This window comes from Pangasianodon hypophthalmus, chromosome 5 (genome assembly GCF_027358585.1).
Source record: "Pangasianodon hypophthalmus isolate fPanHyp1 chromosome 5, fPanHyp1.pri, whole genome shotgun sequence".
Taxonomy (NCBI): domain Eukaryota; kingdom Metazoa; phylum Chordata; class Actinopteri; order Siluriformes; family Pangasiidae; genus Pangasianodon; species Pangasianodon hypophthalmus.
Window position 1 is genome coordinate 32,386,562 of NC_069714.1, and position 12,881 is coordinate 32,399,442.

Sequence of the window (12,881 nt, forward strand, 5' to 3'; positions counted from 1 at the left end):
CAAATTTAAAAGTGACCACCGTGTGTTTTCTTTAACCCCTTCTAAAGACACTCTTTGGACTGTGAAATAAAATAAATGGATGAAATAAATAAAATAAAATAAAACATTACAGCTGAATTACTGTAAAAAAAAAAGAGAGAGAGAGAGAGAGAGAGAGAGAGAGAGAGAGAGAGAGAAAGAGTCTTACACAATGGGTCAGAGAACTGTTACGCAGAAAAAAAACCCTGAAGGTTAGCCTGGGAGTATGCAAGTTAAAATGAGAACAATAAACTTTGAACTTTGTTTAAGATTATTTATTAACCACAAAAAAAAAATCAATACAAATTGAAAAGCAACCACTGTGTGTTTTCTTTAAGGCTACATCACCTGTTTAAGATCTTGCCATAACAAGGTAAGAATATTTGGTAACACTTTAGTTGAAGGGTACCTACATAATGCGTTTATAAGCATTGCATAAATATTTGATAATGTATATAATGAGCTTCTGTTTATACGCTTACAATGATGTTGGAAGGTTTGATGCAACTTTAGATGGCTGTGGATGTTCTTCTTTGAATAATAATAATTCGCTCAAGTCTCCATCACTGAACTGTTGATAACTTTAACAAAATAGACTTCAAGTTAAAGCTATGATGAATTCAGAAATAACTCTGATGCTCATATGCATAAGTTGCTCATAAGCTCATAAATTCCTGGTTACACAATCACACTATTTGTCCATGTAGTACACAGTTATAGAAGGGAATGATTTATAATCGCACTATCGGGTGTCACCCAGATGAGGATGGTTCCCTTTTGAGTCTGGTTCCTCTCAAGGTTTCTTCCTCATATAGTCTCAGGGAGTTTTTCCTCACCACCGTCACCTCTGACTTGCTCATTAGGGATAAATTTATAAATTCAAAATTTATATATATTTCTGTAAAGCTGCTTTATGACAATGTCCATTGTTAAAAGTGCTATATAAATAAAATTGAATTGAATTGAACTTTGCCTTTACATGGAAGAGAAAAAAACAGCCATCAGTTATCATTATGTGCCACACAGGATATAATTTTTTTATATCTAGTATGCGGTAATTATAATTTATTCCAGTTTCTGTATTTTAAAGTATGTAGTAGCTTATATGAAAATGTACACAGAAAAAAAATCTTTGCATTAACTTAATTAATAAAACTATCATTTATGTTACAAGTGAAACTACTGGGAGTATCAATTAATAAAAGCATGCTAAGAACAAGTTCTAAATTTGTGCAAAAGAACCACCAGTACACGTAAGATATACGCTGTGGATGTTGATAAATCACATACATTATAAATTGCTCTGTCCGTGCAGGTGACACTCATTTGCATAAAGAAACACCCCCAAATTAAACAACTTCCCTTAAAAGCTCAGTAGCCTGCTCATGGCATTTCTCGTTGCTGACAACATGGAGATGTAGTTACAGTTACCTCTCCAGTCAACCTTCTCATCGTTGTCATCTACCGACCTCCTGGTCCCCTCGGGGCCTTCCTTGAAGAAATGGACATGCTCATCAGTCTTTTCTCTACTCACACCCCTCTTACTGTCCTCGGAGACTTCAACCTCCCTTCCAACAAGCTCCAGTCCTCTTGCCTTCTCCCTCTTCTCCATTCCTTTTCTTTAACTTTCAACAGCTGTCCTCCTACACATAAAGGAGGTAACACCCTGGACCTTGTCTTCAGCTGCCCCTTTCTTACTTCAGACATCTATGCTACCCCTCTCCAGGTATCCTTCAATATTACCCTCCCTATCCTGCCTAAAACCACCAGCCATCTATATTTCTCTCCTACTCGTAAAAACCTTCACTCTATCTCCCCTTCCTCCTTAGCTTCCTGCACCCTATCATCCCTTCCTGTCCCTGATTCCTCTTCCTCCCTACCATTGGAGCTAGCCACTGACACTTTCCTCTCCTCACTTTCCTCATCCTTGGACCTCCACTGCCCTCTATCTTCTAAACCCAGGAAGATTTCCAGCCCTGCTCCTTGGCTATCAGATGTGTTGCGCAGCAATCGGAGAGAATTAAGAACAGCAGAGAGAAAGTGGAAGAAATCACAACTCGACACAGATCTGGTCTCCTGTCCAAATTTTCATCTGAGGAGACTTCTGCTAAGACTGCCTTCTACAAAGAAAAGCTGGAATCCTCTGCACAAGATCCTTGCAAGCTCCACAACATCTTTTCTTCACTACTCAACCCTCCGGTTCCTCCTGCTCCATCTTCCCTGACTGCTGAAGACTTTGCCACTTTTTATGATAAGAAGATTGGAAAAATCTGCCAGACATTCACTTCTACTCCTACTCCTACACTACACACTGAGGATTCTCCTTCTCATTCACTGACAGAGTTTTCTAAACTAACAACAGAAGAGATCCTGCAAATCATCTTATCCTGCAACCCTACCACCTGCCCATTGGATCCAATCCCTTCCACAATGCTCCAGACCTTCTCTCAAGACCTCCTTCCCTTCATCACCACTATCATCAATGGCTCCATAACATCTGGTCATGTACCAACCTCATTCAAGAAAGCAAGAGTTATTCCCATCCTGAAGAAACCCACTCTAGATCCCTCTGTCATCAGCAACTACCGACCGGTATCACTTCTCTCTTTTCTTTCTAAAACCCTTGAACGGACTGAATCAGCTGTCTTGCTATCTCTCACAGAATGACCTCCAAGATCCCAATCAGTCTGGCTTTAAACCGGCACACTCCACAGAGACTGCCCTTTTGGCCGTCACTGAGAAGCTACATGCCGCTAGATCAGCCAAACTGTCTTCAGTTCTCATCCTCCTTGACCTTTCAGCAGCGTTTGACACGGTGAACCACAAGACTCTCTTGTCCACCCTCATGAGCCTAGGAATTCGTGGTGCAGCATGGCAATGGTTTGCTTCCTACCTGGAAGGTCGGTCATATCAGGTAACATGGAGGGGATCCACATCTGCTCCTCGCAGACTCTCCACTGGTGTTCCACAAGGCTCAGTACTTGGTCCTTCCCTGTTCTCCCTCTATACTCAATCTCTTGGTGCGGTCATATCCTCACATGGGTTTTCATACCACTGCTATGCAGATGACTCTCAACTCATCTTCTCCCTCCTTCAGACTCTCATGTTTCTGCTCGGATATCAGCATTTCTGGCAGACATCTCATAATGGATGACAGCTGATCAGCTGAAACTTTATTCCACCAAAACTGAGGACCTTGCAATTTTCCTAGACAATTCTCTGATCTCACCTTCGGTTACCGCACGCAACCTTGGGGTAACCATGGACAATCAACTGTCCTTCTCCTCTCACATTGCTAATCCAACACGCTCATGCCGATTTCTCCTTCATAATATCAGAAGAATCCATCCATTTCTTTCCTCACAGGCCACACAGGTGCTTGTTCAGTCCCTTGTCATTTCAAGACTGGACTACTGTGACTCACTCCTGGCAGCTCTGCCTCTGAGTGCCATTCGTCCTCTGCAACTGATCCAGAATGCAGCTGCACGACTGGTTTTCAACCTTCCTAAGTTCTCCCACACCACCCCATTGCTGCGCTCCCTCCACTGGCTTCCTGTAGCTGCTGCATCAGATTTAAAACACTGATGCTCGCCTACAAAGCCAAAAACGGACCATTACCCACTTATCTCAAAGCACTTATCACACCTCGCACTGCACCACGCTCCCTCCGATCCTCTAGCACTGCTCGACTGGTCCCTCCATCTCTCAGGGTACAAGGAAGGCATGCATTGAGACTCTTCTCTGTTCTGGCACCAAGGTGGTGGAATGAACTTCCCCTAGATGTCCGAACAGCTGAGTCACTGGCAGTCTTCAAATGACATCTAAAGACTTACCTCTTCATAAAGTACTTAAGTTAGCACTTTCACAAAAAAAAAAACCCTCCCCAACAGAGTTTTGGACTGATGGTATTCCTAGTTTGTGACCTAGTGAGCCAATATGAGAATGTAATTTTGATAGACTTCAAAGTCGCTCTGGATAACGGCGTCTGCTAAATGCCATAAATGTAAATGTAAATTTCTCTCCTTTCTGTCTTTTCTCCCTCGTTTCTCTCTTTCTCTATCTACCTATCTATCTATCTATCTAAAGAAATCTGAACACATGTTTAAAGCTGGAACATCTGAGGAAGGCTTGAAGACGATAAAAAATAATGCTAGTCACTGCTAAGTACTTACCGACTAAATACCCTGTAGTTACTGTAAACTCTCCCTGCTCTCAGTGATCTGAAGATGGTGCTGTTCAGTGCACTGTTGCTCTCTAAACTGCTGCTGCTGCACTTCGGGCTGCATCTGACTGCTGGAGACGTGGGAGGTAACACGATATATACTGTTCTCCATCTTCTTCATCTTCTTCTTCTTATTATTATTATTATTATTATTATGAATTGCAACAAAATGAGTTTCCTTAGCAACCGACTAGTTACAGCCCTGCAACCAAGTGGGATTATATAGAAACACCATAGCAACCACCTGGGACCCCATAGTAACCACCTAACAACACCCTAGCAACCAGCTGGACCATGATAATAACCAATTAATACCTTTAGCATGTTTAGCAGGCATGAACTTTAGACTTCTAGTTAATCTCGAATTTCATTAGTTTAAGAGTTTGTTACATTAGTTTTGATCAGGGATCAGGTTAACACTGAAATATTTTTAACCTATGGTACTTTATAGTGTTTTACTGGTGTGTTCATGTTCAACATGAACCTCAGTAAAAACTATATTGTAATAAATAGCATATTGTGAAAAGCTTCAGGTATGGGGATATATTGTGCCATATTGTCTATGTCTAGACAATAGTTTAATGAAGAATGATAAAACCTTGTTAAATAAAGCTCCAGTAACATTCGCATTACAGAACAGGGTAAGTACGGACCAACAGGTATTTCACCATTTCCACCATGTCCACCAGGCCCATCGTGTGTAATATGTCCACCAGGACCACCAAGTCCACCATGTTCATGTCCACCAGGACCACCGGGACCACCAGGTCCAAGAGGACCACCAGGTTTACCAGGTTATCCAGGTTCTCGAGGTCTACCAGGTGATTCAGGTTATCCGGGTCTACAAGGACCACCAGGTCCACCAGGTCCACCAGGTAATACTAGATATTAAATATATAAAGATTCATTCATTATAATATTCTGAAGGGATCCACATGCTAAATCATAACAAATTAAAACTCACCACAAACTGAAACTGGGTTGAAACCAGAAATTAACACTGCATCAACACTTATTGATAAATTCTGTGATTTCAAATCAAATTGTCTTTAATTACTTCAATGCTAATTCATGTGTCAGAATGTTTTCTATAATGCTAGCTAATGGCTTAGTCTCTTAAATGCAAGTTAAATAGATTATGTTGTGTCTGTTTACTATAATGATAGTTTCAGGGTTACCATGTTTACTCTAAGGCTGGTCGCATCATGTGCTGATTAATTTGAGCTTTTTTCTTCACATACATTTATAAAGTGGTTTTTATTTTATAGTTTTAATTAACATTTAGGTTCCAATTATCCATTTAACAAAACCATAACATTTATTTTATGAATTCTGCAAGGTGCAATTGACTCTCTGCAGGAGGAAATCACGAGTCTTAGAACAAGACTGTCCTTGTTGGAGAAAGGTAGGACACATGAATGTTAAAAAATGGCATTTAAAAGCTAAAATTATTAGAACTTGACACTTTACCAGAATCTTATCTTCTTTCATTTCAAGTCACAAGTTTCCAGACATTCATTAACGTTGGGAAGAAATACTATGTGACCGAAGGACATGCAAAGAACTTCAAGGAAGGATTGGGATTGTGCCACAATGCTCGAGGAACTCTCGCCTTACCCAGGAATGAAGAAGAAAACCAAGTGCTGTATAAACTACTCAGGATTATGAAGTCAGAATATGTGTTTCTAGGAATGAGTTACAGTAAACTGGAAAAAGGCTTTGTAGATACAGAGGGGAAATTTTTAAATTTCTTTAAATGGGATAAAGGGGAACCAAACAAGTCTGAAAGGGAAGAAGATTGCTTTGTGATGGGCAGCAATGGAACCTGGATTGACATATCATGTGAACAACAACACCTCATTGTTTGTGAGCTAGCTTAGTGGCATGTTATTGCAAATACTACATCTCAAAAACCACAGACACATTGAAGAATTCTAGTTAAAAGGAATTGTAATTGTTATGTATAATGTATAATGTATAATGCTACTAATGTGTTAATGCTGTTAATGCTGTGTTTATGACTCAAGATCTGATTTACTGATTTTTTTTTTTGCAAAATTAAAAATCTCTCAAGCAGTTGCAACAGTTAGTGTTGTTTTTTGCGTGTGCTAATTGTTCTTGATCGCTGTGATGAACTGAGCTCTTTAAGAAACTCCCAGCAGACTAAAACTGAAAATGAAACCAACCAAACAAAAACTTAAAACTCTGCTAAAAAAGGCGTAATGCCCCTGCACTCTTCATCTCATGGAGCGCAAACCAGCCGAGCCAAGTCTCTGCCGTAACTCAGTGCCAGTGCACTGTATCACTGCATTGCATTTCAGACAATGGGCCTTATTTGTTAAGCTGGATGAAATTTACTCATAAGAAGACTAATTACTGTAAACACTGATTGATCAGCTTAAGTTCATATGTAAGGAGTAACACATGACAGACTGCTGTTTTACATGCCAAAGTGCATTATTTTCAAATAGCACCATGGTCTGATTTCATATAACAGCAAGGTGTGTTATTCCACTTATCCCACAGCAACTTACCAATGATTTTCAATGTCTAATCTAGTAATGAATGATTTGTCGCACATTTTAATAGTTTATAGTTACATTTAATGTCGTGGAATGTGAGAGAGAGAGAGAGAGAGAGAGAGGCTGGTGAAGGAACAACTGTTTATCGCAGCTATAATGTTAGTTTCTGTTCTCATTTACATTATAGCTGTGATAAACAATTGTTCCTTCATCAGCTCACCAGCCTCTCTCTCTCTCTCTCTCTCTCAAAATGCAGCCTGTCATTTTACTGAGAAACCAGAATGCGTAATCTCCCCTGTCCTGAAGACTTTCCCTTTGAATCCAGCATTTCCACTACTTCTATGCAGCATTTATCTTTAAAACCTGACTGTAATCACATATTCTCCAAAATATGTGATTTTAACTGCACTAGCAATTCTAACTGCTCTAACAGTAAGTGTCTCCCTGTGTCATCATCTCAGCACACAACCACTAACGTCTCACAGGAATAACAATACAGAACCAACAAACAAATTAGCACCAGAATCACTAAACGCATCACAAATATGTCAGTATATACATATTCTATGTGTTTCTTGGTGGAGATTAAGTTTAAATAGCTGAGGATGTGTGAAATCAGGTGAGAAAATCCAGACTTCACAGCTGTGCTGCATTCTAATGAGAACTCTTATGTTGAAATAATTTCTTGAGCTTTTATACTGCCACCTAGTGGTTGTTTTGTTTCCGTTCGGTTCAAGCAGGAAGTAGTCTAGAGCACACGGCTTCATTCTGGTGCATCTTATGTTTTCTTTACGCTATTCTTGAGACACTATTTGTCTGTGAGTATATAAAGTTGATTATTTGACACATTAAGGATGCCCTTGTATACTAAAGCTTGAGAATTAATCATTTAAGAGTGTTGTTATGTGAATAAGAGATGTCTAATTAACCTACCTGCAATTAGGGCACGTATTGTAAGAAACTTGTACAGATAAATATTAATATGTGTATTTTGTCTGTTCTGTATTACAGTTTTACAACATAAGAAAATGGGAAACATTGAACTTCCTTTAAATTGAAATCAAGAAAAGTTACGCCTTGATACATTTATTGGAGTCCCATTTCACGTTAGCTGGCTGTCTAGCTGTGCAAAGTATCGCATAGTGAGGACAGTACAACAGTCGCTGTGAACGTAACATAAAAAGGCTAATATGCAAATTAGGAAACAACCCCCATGTCCTCCTAATATCACTAAAATTAGCTAATTTAGCTACCCAGTTAGCTAACTCTTATTAAACTAGCTCGCATTAGTCACACAAATGTGATTTCAGTTTCAGATTTACTGACATCAGTCTAGGGTTAGACATCTATGGAGTAACACTCCTATATACAAGTTGGAGTCTATCACAGTTTTGGAGGACAAAAAAAAAAGCTGCAGCTCTAACTGTAGCCACAAGCTGTATAGGATAGATCCAAAATCTAGATAATATCCAGCATGTGCACGAAAGAATTGACATGGCATGAAAGTGTTTATGGCAAATACCACGTCAGCCACTGGATGGCCAGTGTACTTGAGCACCTCAGCCTGGGGAGCTGGGACTGTGGGAGGAGTATGGAGAGGAGAGAAAGAGCGAGAGAAGAGAGAGACATCTGGACCAGGGACTGCCACCAAGAGATCCTCTGCCATCTGAACATCAGACTGGAGCAGATCGGGATGGATCAGGCAGGTCTAGAGAGCAGTAGGGATCAGGATCACTGGTATCTCAGGAGTAGCATGTGTAGCTCAGCAGAGAAAAAGGGAGAGGGAGAGATTGTTAGGTAAGCTTATTGTCCCATAATGGTCAAGGACAATGTACTTTGTGTGCAGAGTGCAAGTATGGACTCCGACAAGACTAGCTATGACAGCGTAACTAAAAGAGAGAGCCAGAAGCTAACACGGGGATGGGGGGTTCCCAGTTCACCACAACACTCTATGCCTGTGAAACTCTCCAGATCTACTTTACCTAAGAAAAAACTTTTCACAAAAGGCTTGACTAAACAAATATGTTTTCAGCCTAGACTTAAACAATGAGACTGTGTCTGAGCCCCGAACACTAAGTGGAAGGCTGTTCCATAACTGTGGGGCTTTGTAAGAGAAAGCTCTACCCCTTGCTACAGCCTTCATTATTCAAGGTACCAACAAAGAGCCTGCACCTTTTGATTGAAGGAGGCATGGCAGCTAATAAAAGACCAAAAGATCACTCAGGTACTGCGGCGCGAGATCATTTAGTGCTTTATAGGTCAATAGCAGTTTTTTATAATCAATAAAAAATTTGATTGGGAGCCAACTCATTCACTTACTCATAGGGTTAGGGTTAGGGTTAGATGTGGTCAAAATACCACTATCATGTGTAAAAGACACTGTCCCCAAGGGGAATTAGCTCAAATAGTAGAGCGTCAAATGTTATTTTGCCGCCACTTTCAGATGGAAGGACGTTCTTGTCCTGTTTTTCAACCTGGATTCAACCTGAAAATTGAAAGTAGTTGCTTCCCTTGACCTGAAAATGGCCCGTACAGGGATTGAACCTAAGAGTCTGTGACTTTTGCAATGCTTTGTTCAACAATTTGCTTCCCTTGTCTCTGTGGGTTCATCAATACAGGATATTTTGGTAAACTGGGATGTTTGGATGCCCTTTCAGTTATGCTCTCATAGGTGGTGATCCTGGAGTAATTTCTTGCACTCTGCTTGGGCACATTATACATCATTTTAAACCATTACAGGACAAGAGCATACCTAATGATATGTGTTCTCTCTCTCTCTTCCTCACTCTATCAAGCTACACGTTACTCCTGCTAAGCATGGCCCACATGGATAGCCTAAAATTTGCTGTGAGGATGCTGTGGATGGTAGTGTGTGGATCCCCTAAAAACGATTGTGGATACTTTCACTTGGATTGCACTTGCTCAAAACTATGCACAAGTCTTTTTTCTTATATAGTGGATAAATTCACCTGGCTATTATAGACTTAAAGGTTAAACTCTATTTAAATCCAAAAATGACCAGGATGCTTATACTGATTATCTTTCCAACACACTTAGCACTGCTTGACTCTTTAGAAGAGTAATGATTCATAATCGCACTATCCGGTGTCACCCAGAAGAGGATGTGTTCCCTTTTGAATCTTGTTCCTCTCATGGTTTTTTGCACATGTCATCTCAGGAAGCTTTTCCTTCCCACTGTCACCACTGGCTTGCTCATTAAAGATTAATCTAAAACTATATCTATATCTGGATGTCTGTAAAACTACTTTGTGACAGTGTCTATTGTTAAAAGTGATATATAAATAAAATTGAGGTGAATTAAATTGAACATTCTGTGAAAAGGTGTTACATACACTAATTAAAAAAGAAATTGTCTCCAACTGCAAGACCCTACAGCAGATTGTGAGAACAGCTGCAAACACCTCAGCTGCACTTTACAAAGCTGCATCAGACACTTCAATGGAAAGCTAAAGGTATTGCTGCTACACTAGCAGATAGTTTACAGTTTGCAGCCCATGTTCCCTATTTATAGTATCCTGTGTTGTTATTGTTCTGTTCTGTGCATTTATTGTCCTCCACTTGTCTCACACTCTTGTGCATTTGTACTTTATGTAGTCATGAGTACTCTTATGTGTTGTAGGTCTGTGGAATCTCTTTGCTTTCATGGTCCTGTAGAAGCGACATATCTTTCCAATGTGTATAAGCTATATGGAGCAATGACAGTAACAACCCAACTGACTTGACTCGATAAGCACACTCCTGTTTCTACATCGATAGGCTTGACCACGTTGTTTGAATGCGCACTGCACTGACTGTCACAGGATACCAAGCAGCATTTTTAATCACTGTCTCTTCATCATTCCTATTAAAATCATTTGTAAAGTGTTAAATCTAACACTTCATTGTAGGCCTGTGGAATATCTTTTCTTCAGTCAAAATTTTTGGAAAAAAGTGTCACTTTTGGCCAAGAAAGCAACCATGATTTTTCTGTGCATCCCTAATAAATCTACTTAGCTGATATTAGCTATATACATTCAGCAGCCACTTTAATAGGAACACCTGTACATTTACGCAAGTCCAATCATTCAATCATGTGGCAGCAGCACAATCCATAAAATCATGCAGATACATGTACAAGAGCTTCAGATAATGGTCAGATCAAACATCAGAATGGGGACAAAATGTGATCTGTGACTTTATCCATGGTATGGTATCTGGTATGGTACCAGATGAGCTGATTTGAATATTTCAAAAACTGCTGTTCTCCTGGGAATTTCACACACAAGGGTTTACAGAGAACTGTGCATAAAACGAAAAACATCCTGTGAGTGGATGATCTGCAGGCTGAAACACCTTGTTGATGAGAGAGATCAGATAAGAATTACTAGACTCTTTTGAGCTGAGATGAAGCCTATAGTAGCACTTCAACATTTGAAAGTTCAAACAAAGTTCAAATCTCACTTGAGTAATTCTCTGCCAGCACTATGGTGAATACTAGAACATGCAGCTCTTGTGAAAAATTTTCTGCTCTTATGACTTTTAATACCTATTTTGACCCTCTTGGCTTTCCACTTTCCTTACACATTCACGCTTCCCGCTTTGTAATCGATCCTCTCTCTTATTTTAGTGTTACCATGTGCACCTGTTCCTTATTTCCTGTCTTGCATTTAAGGCCTAGTTTTGTTTGTGTTTTTTTTTTTTTTTTACTTCAAAGTTCCAGGTGCCTAAATTTATCTCAGGGTTCATGAGGTTTAAAATCTGAGCTTTGTTTCCTGATCTTTTCTTTTGTACACTTATTGTTGGGTTTTTTAACCTAAGCTGAAAAGGTTGTTCACTTTTCTCACAAATATATTACAAAAAAGAAAGAAAGAATTAAAACATTTCTTCTATCAGATGACAATTGCTTTTTTATGTTTTTTTAACTAGTATAATTTTTTTGCTTGTGAATCTCTGCATGAAGCTGCATTAATGAGAGATCTGCTCTATATTTCCACTGGTGTTCTTTTTTCGGATTCTTCATGATGAGACTTGCTATCCATTGCTGTTAACCACAGAGTACCAGATTTTATTTTTTTAAAAATTACCTCTTAAAGAAGTCATAAAGCACAGAAATTGAGTTTTGTCTGTTTTGTTTTTTTCAGGCTAATGATGGCCTCCTTCACTTGCATCAACACCTCTTTGGACCACATGGTGAGAGTTCCCATGAATCAAATGCAAATTCAACACTTGGAATCAACTCCAGACCTTTTATCTCCTTAATTTGTCATGCAATAAGGAGGAAGGCCATTGAACAGCTTATCATTCAATTGTCCAATTACTTTTGAGCCTGTGAAAATGGAGGAACTATGAAAAAACTGCTGTAATTCCTAAACAGTTAATGCAATATTTGTATTAAACCCCAGAAGCCCTACTTCTGGTTGGAGTTCTTCTCGGTTGGAGATCATGTGCTGCTGCTGGGGGTGGCCCCACATGGATGCCCTGAAGATCAGTGGGATTGCTGGGGATGGTGCTGCTTGGGGATCTTGTATGGGGAGTTGTACTGTGATGGCTTGGGACTGCAATTGCTGTGGTGGCTTTGGGGTTGCTGCGAGCAGTTTTGTACTCAGGTCTCCATCAGTGGACAGTGGATCGGTTCAACAAACCAGTCTTCATGTGAAAACTGTGATGAATTTACTGGTTGCACAATTGCACTATTTGTCCATGTAGTACACAGTTATAGAAGGGAATGATTTATAATCGCACTATCCAGTTGCACCCAGATGAGGATGGTTCCCTTTTGAGTCTGGTTCCTCTCAAGGTTTCTTCCTCATATAGTCTCAGGAAGTTTTTCATTGCCACCATCACCGCTGGCTCACTCATTAGGGATAAATTCACAAATATACAACTTATTTTGATTTCATTTAATTTGAATGTATTTCTTTCTTTAAAGCTGCTTTGTGACAATGTCCATTGGTAAAAGTGCTATACAAATATAATTGAATTGAATAGATTAACCGGTCACATACCCCATGTGATGATCGCCCTCAAGACCAACAGCACTAATGAGGCTGTTACAGGGTTTCTTAGGCTTGTACCATGACCCTCCCCTTCAAGTGTAGTATGGGCACTTGATTAAAGGT

The 12,881-nt window shown here is 39.7% G+C and overlaps 1 protein-coding gene across 2 annotated transcripts; it reads left to right on the forward strand.

Moving 5' to 3' along the window:
• Positions 1-272: 272 nt before the first annotated feature.
• On the forward strand, positions 273-6,318 carry LOC113531492 (mannose-binding protein). Of its 2 annotated transcripts, none has more exons than XM_034304232.2 (5): positions 273-391; positions 4,235-4,326; positions 4,957-5,115; positions 5,580-5,645; positions 5,738-6,318. In XM_034304232.2, exons 2-5 carry the CDS (start codon positions 4,245-4,247, stop codon positions 6,118-6,120), a joined length of 690 nt encoding a protein of 229 aa, XP_034160123.2. In that variant the 5' UTR covers positions 273-391; positions 4,235-4,244; the 3' UTR covers positions 6,121-6,318. The 2 variants fall into 2 exon arrangements, with proteins under 2 accessions (XP_034160123.2, XP_034160121.2); XM_034304230.2 differs by having other exon boundaries at positions 276-391; positions 4,930-5,115.
• Positions 6,319-12,881: the final 6,563 nt, after the last annotated feature.

What these genes read in the sequence shown, in the direction of transcription:
- LOC113531492 (XM_034304230.2), top strand. Translation starts at nt 4,245, where the DNA reads ATGGTGCTGTTCAGTGCACTGTTGCTCTCTAAACTGCTGCTGCTGCAC. An exon ending in GACTGCTGGAGACGTGGGAG is followed by an intron (nt 4,327 to 4,929) that starts GTAACACGATAT and finishes CATGTCCACCAG; the next exon opens with GCCCATCGTGTGTAATATGT. An exon ending in AGGTCCACCAGGTCCACCAG is followed by an intron (nt 5,116 to 5,579) that starts GTAATACTAGAT and finishes GAATTCTGCAAG; the next exon opens with GTGCAATTGACTCTCTGCAG.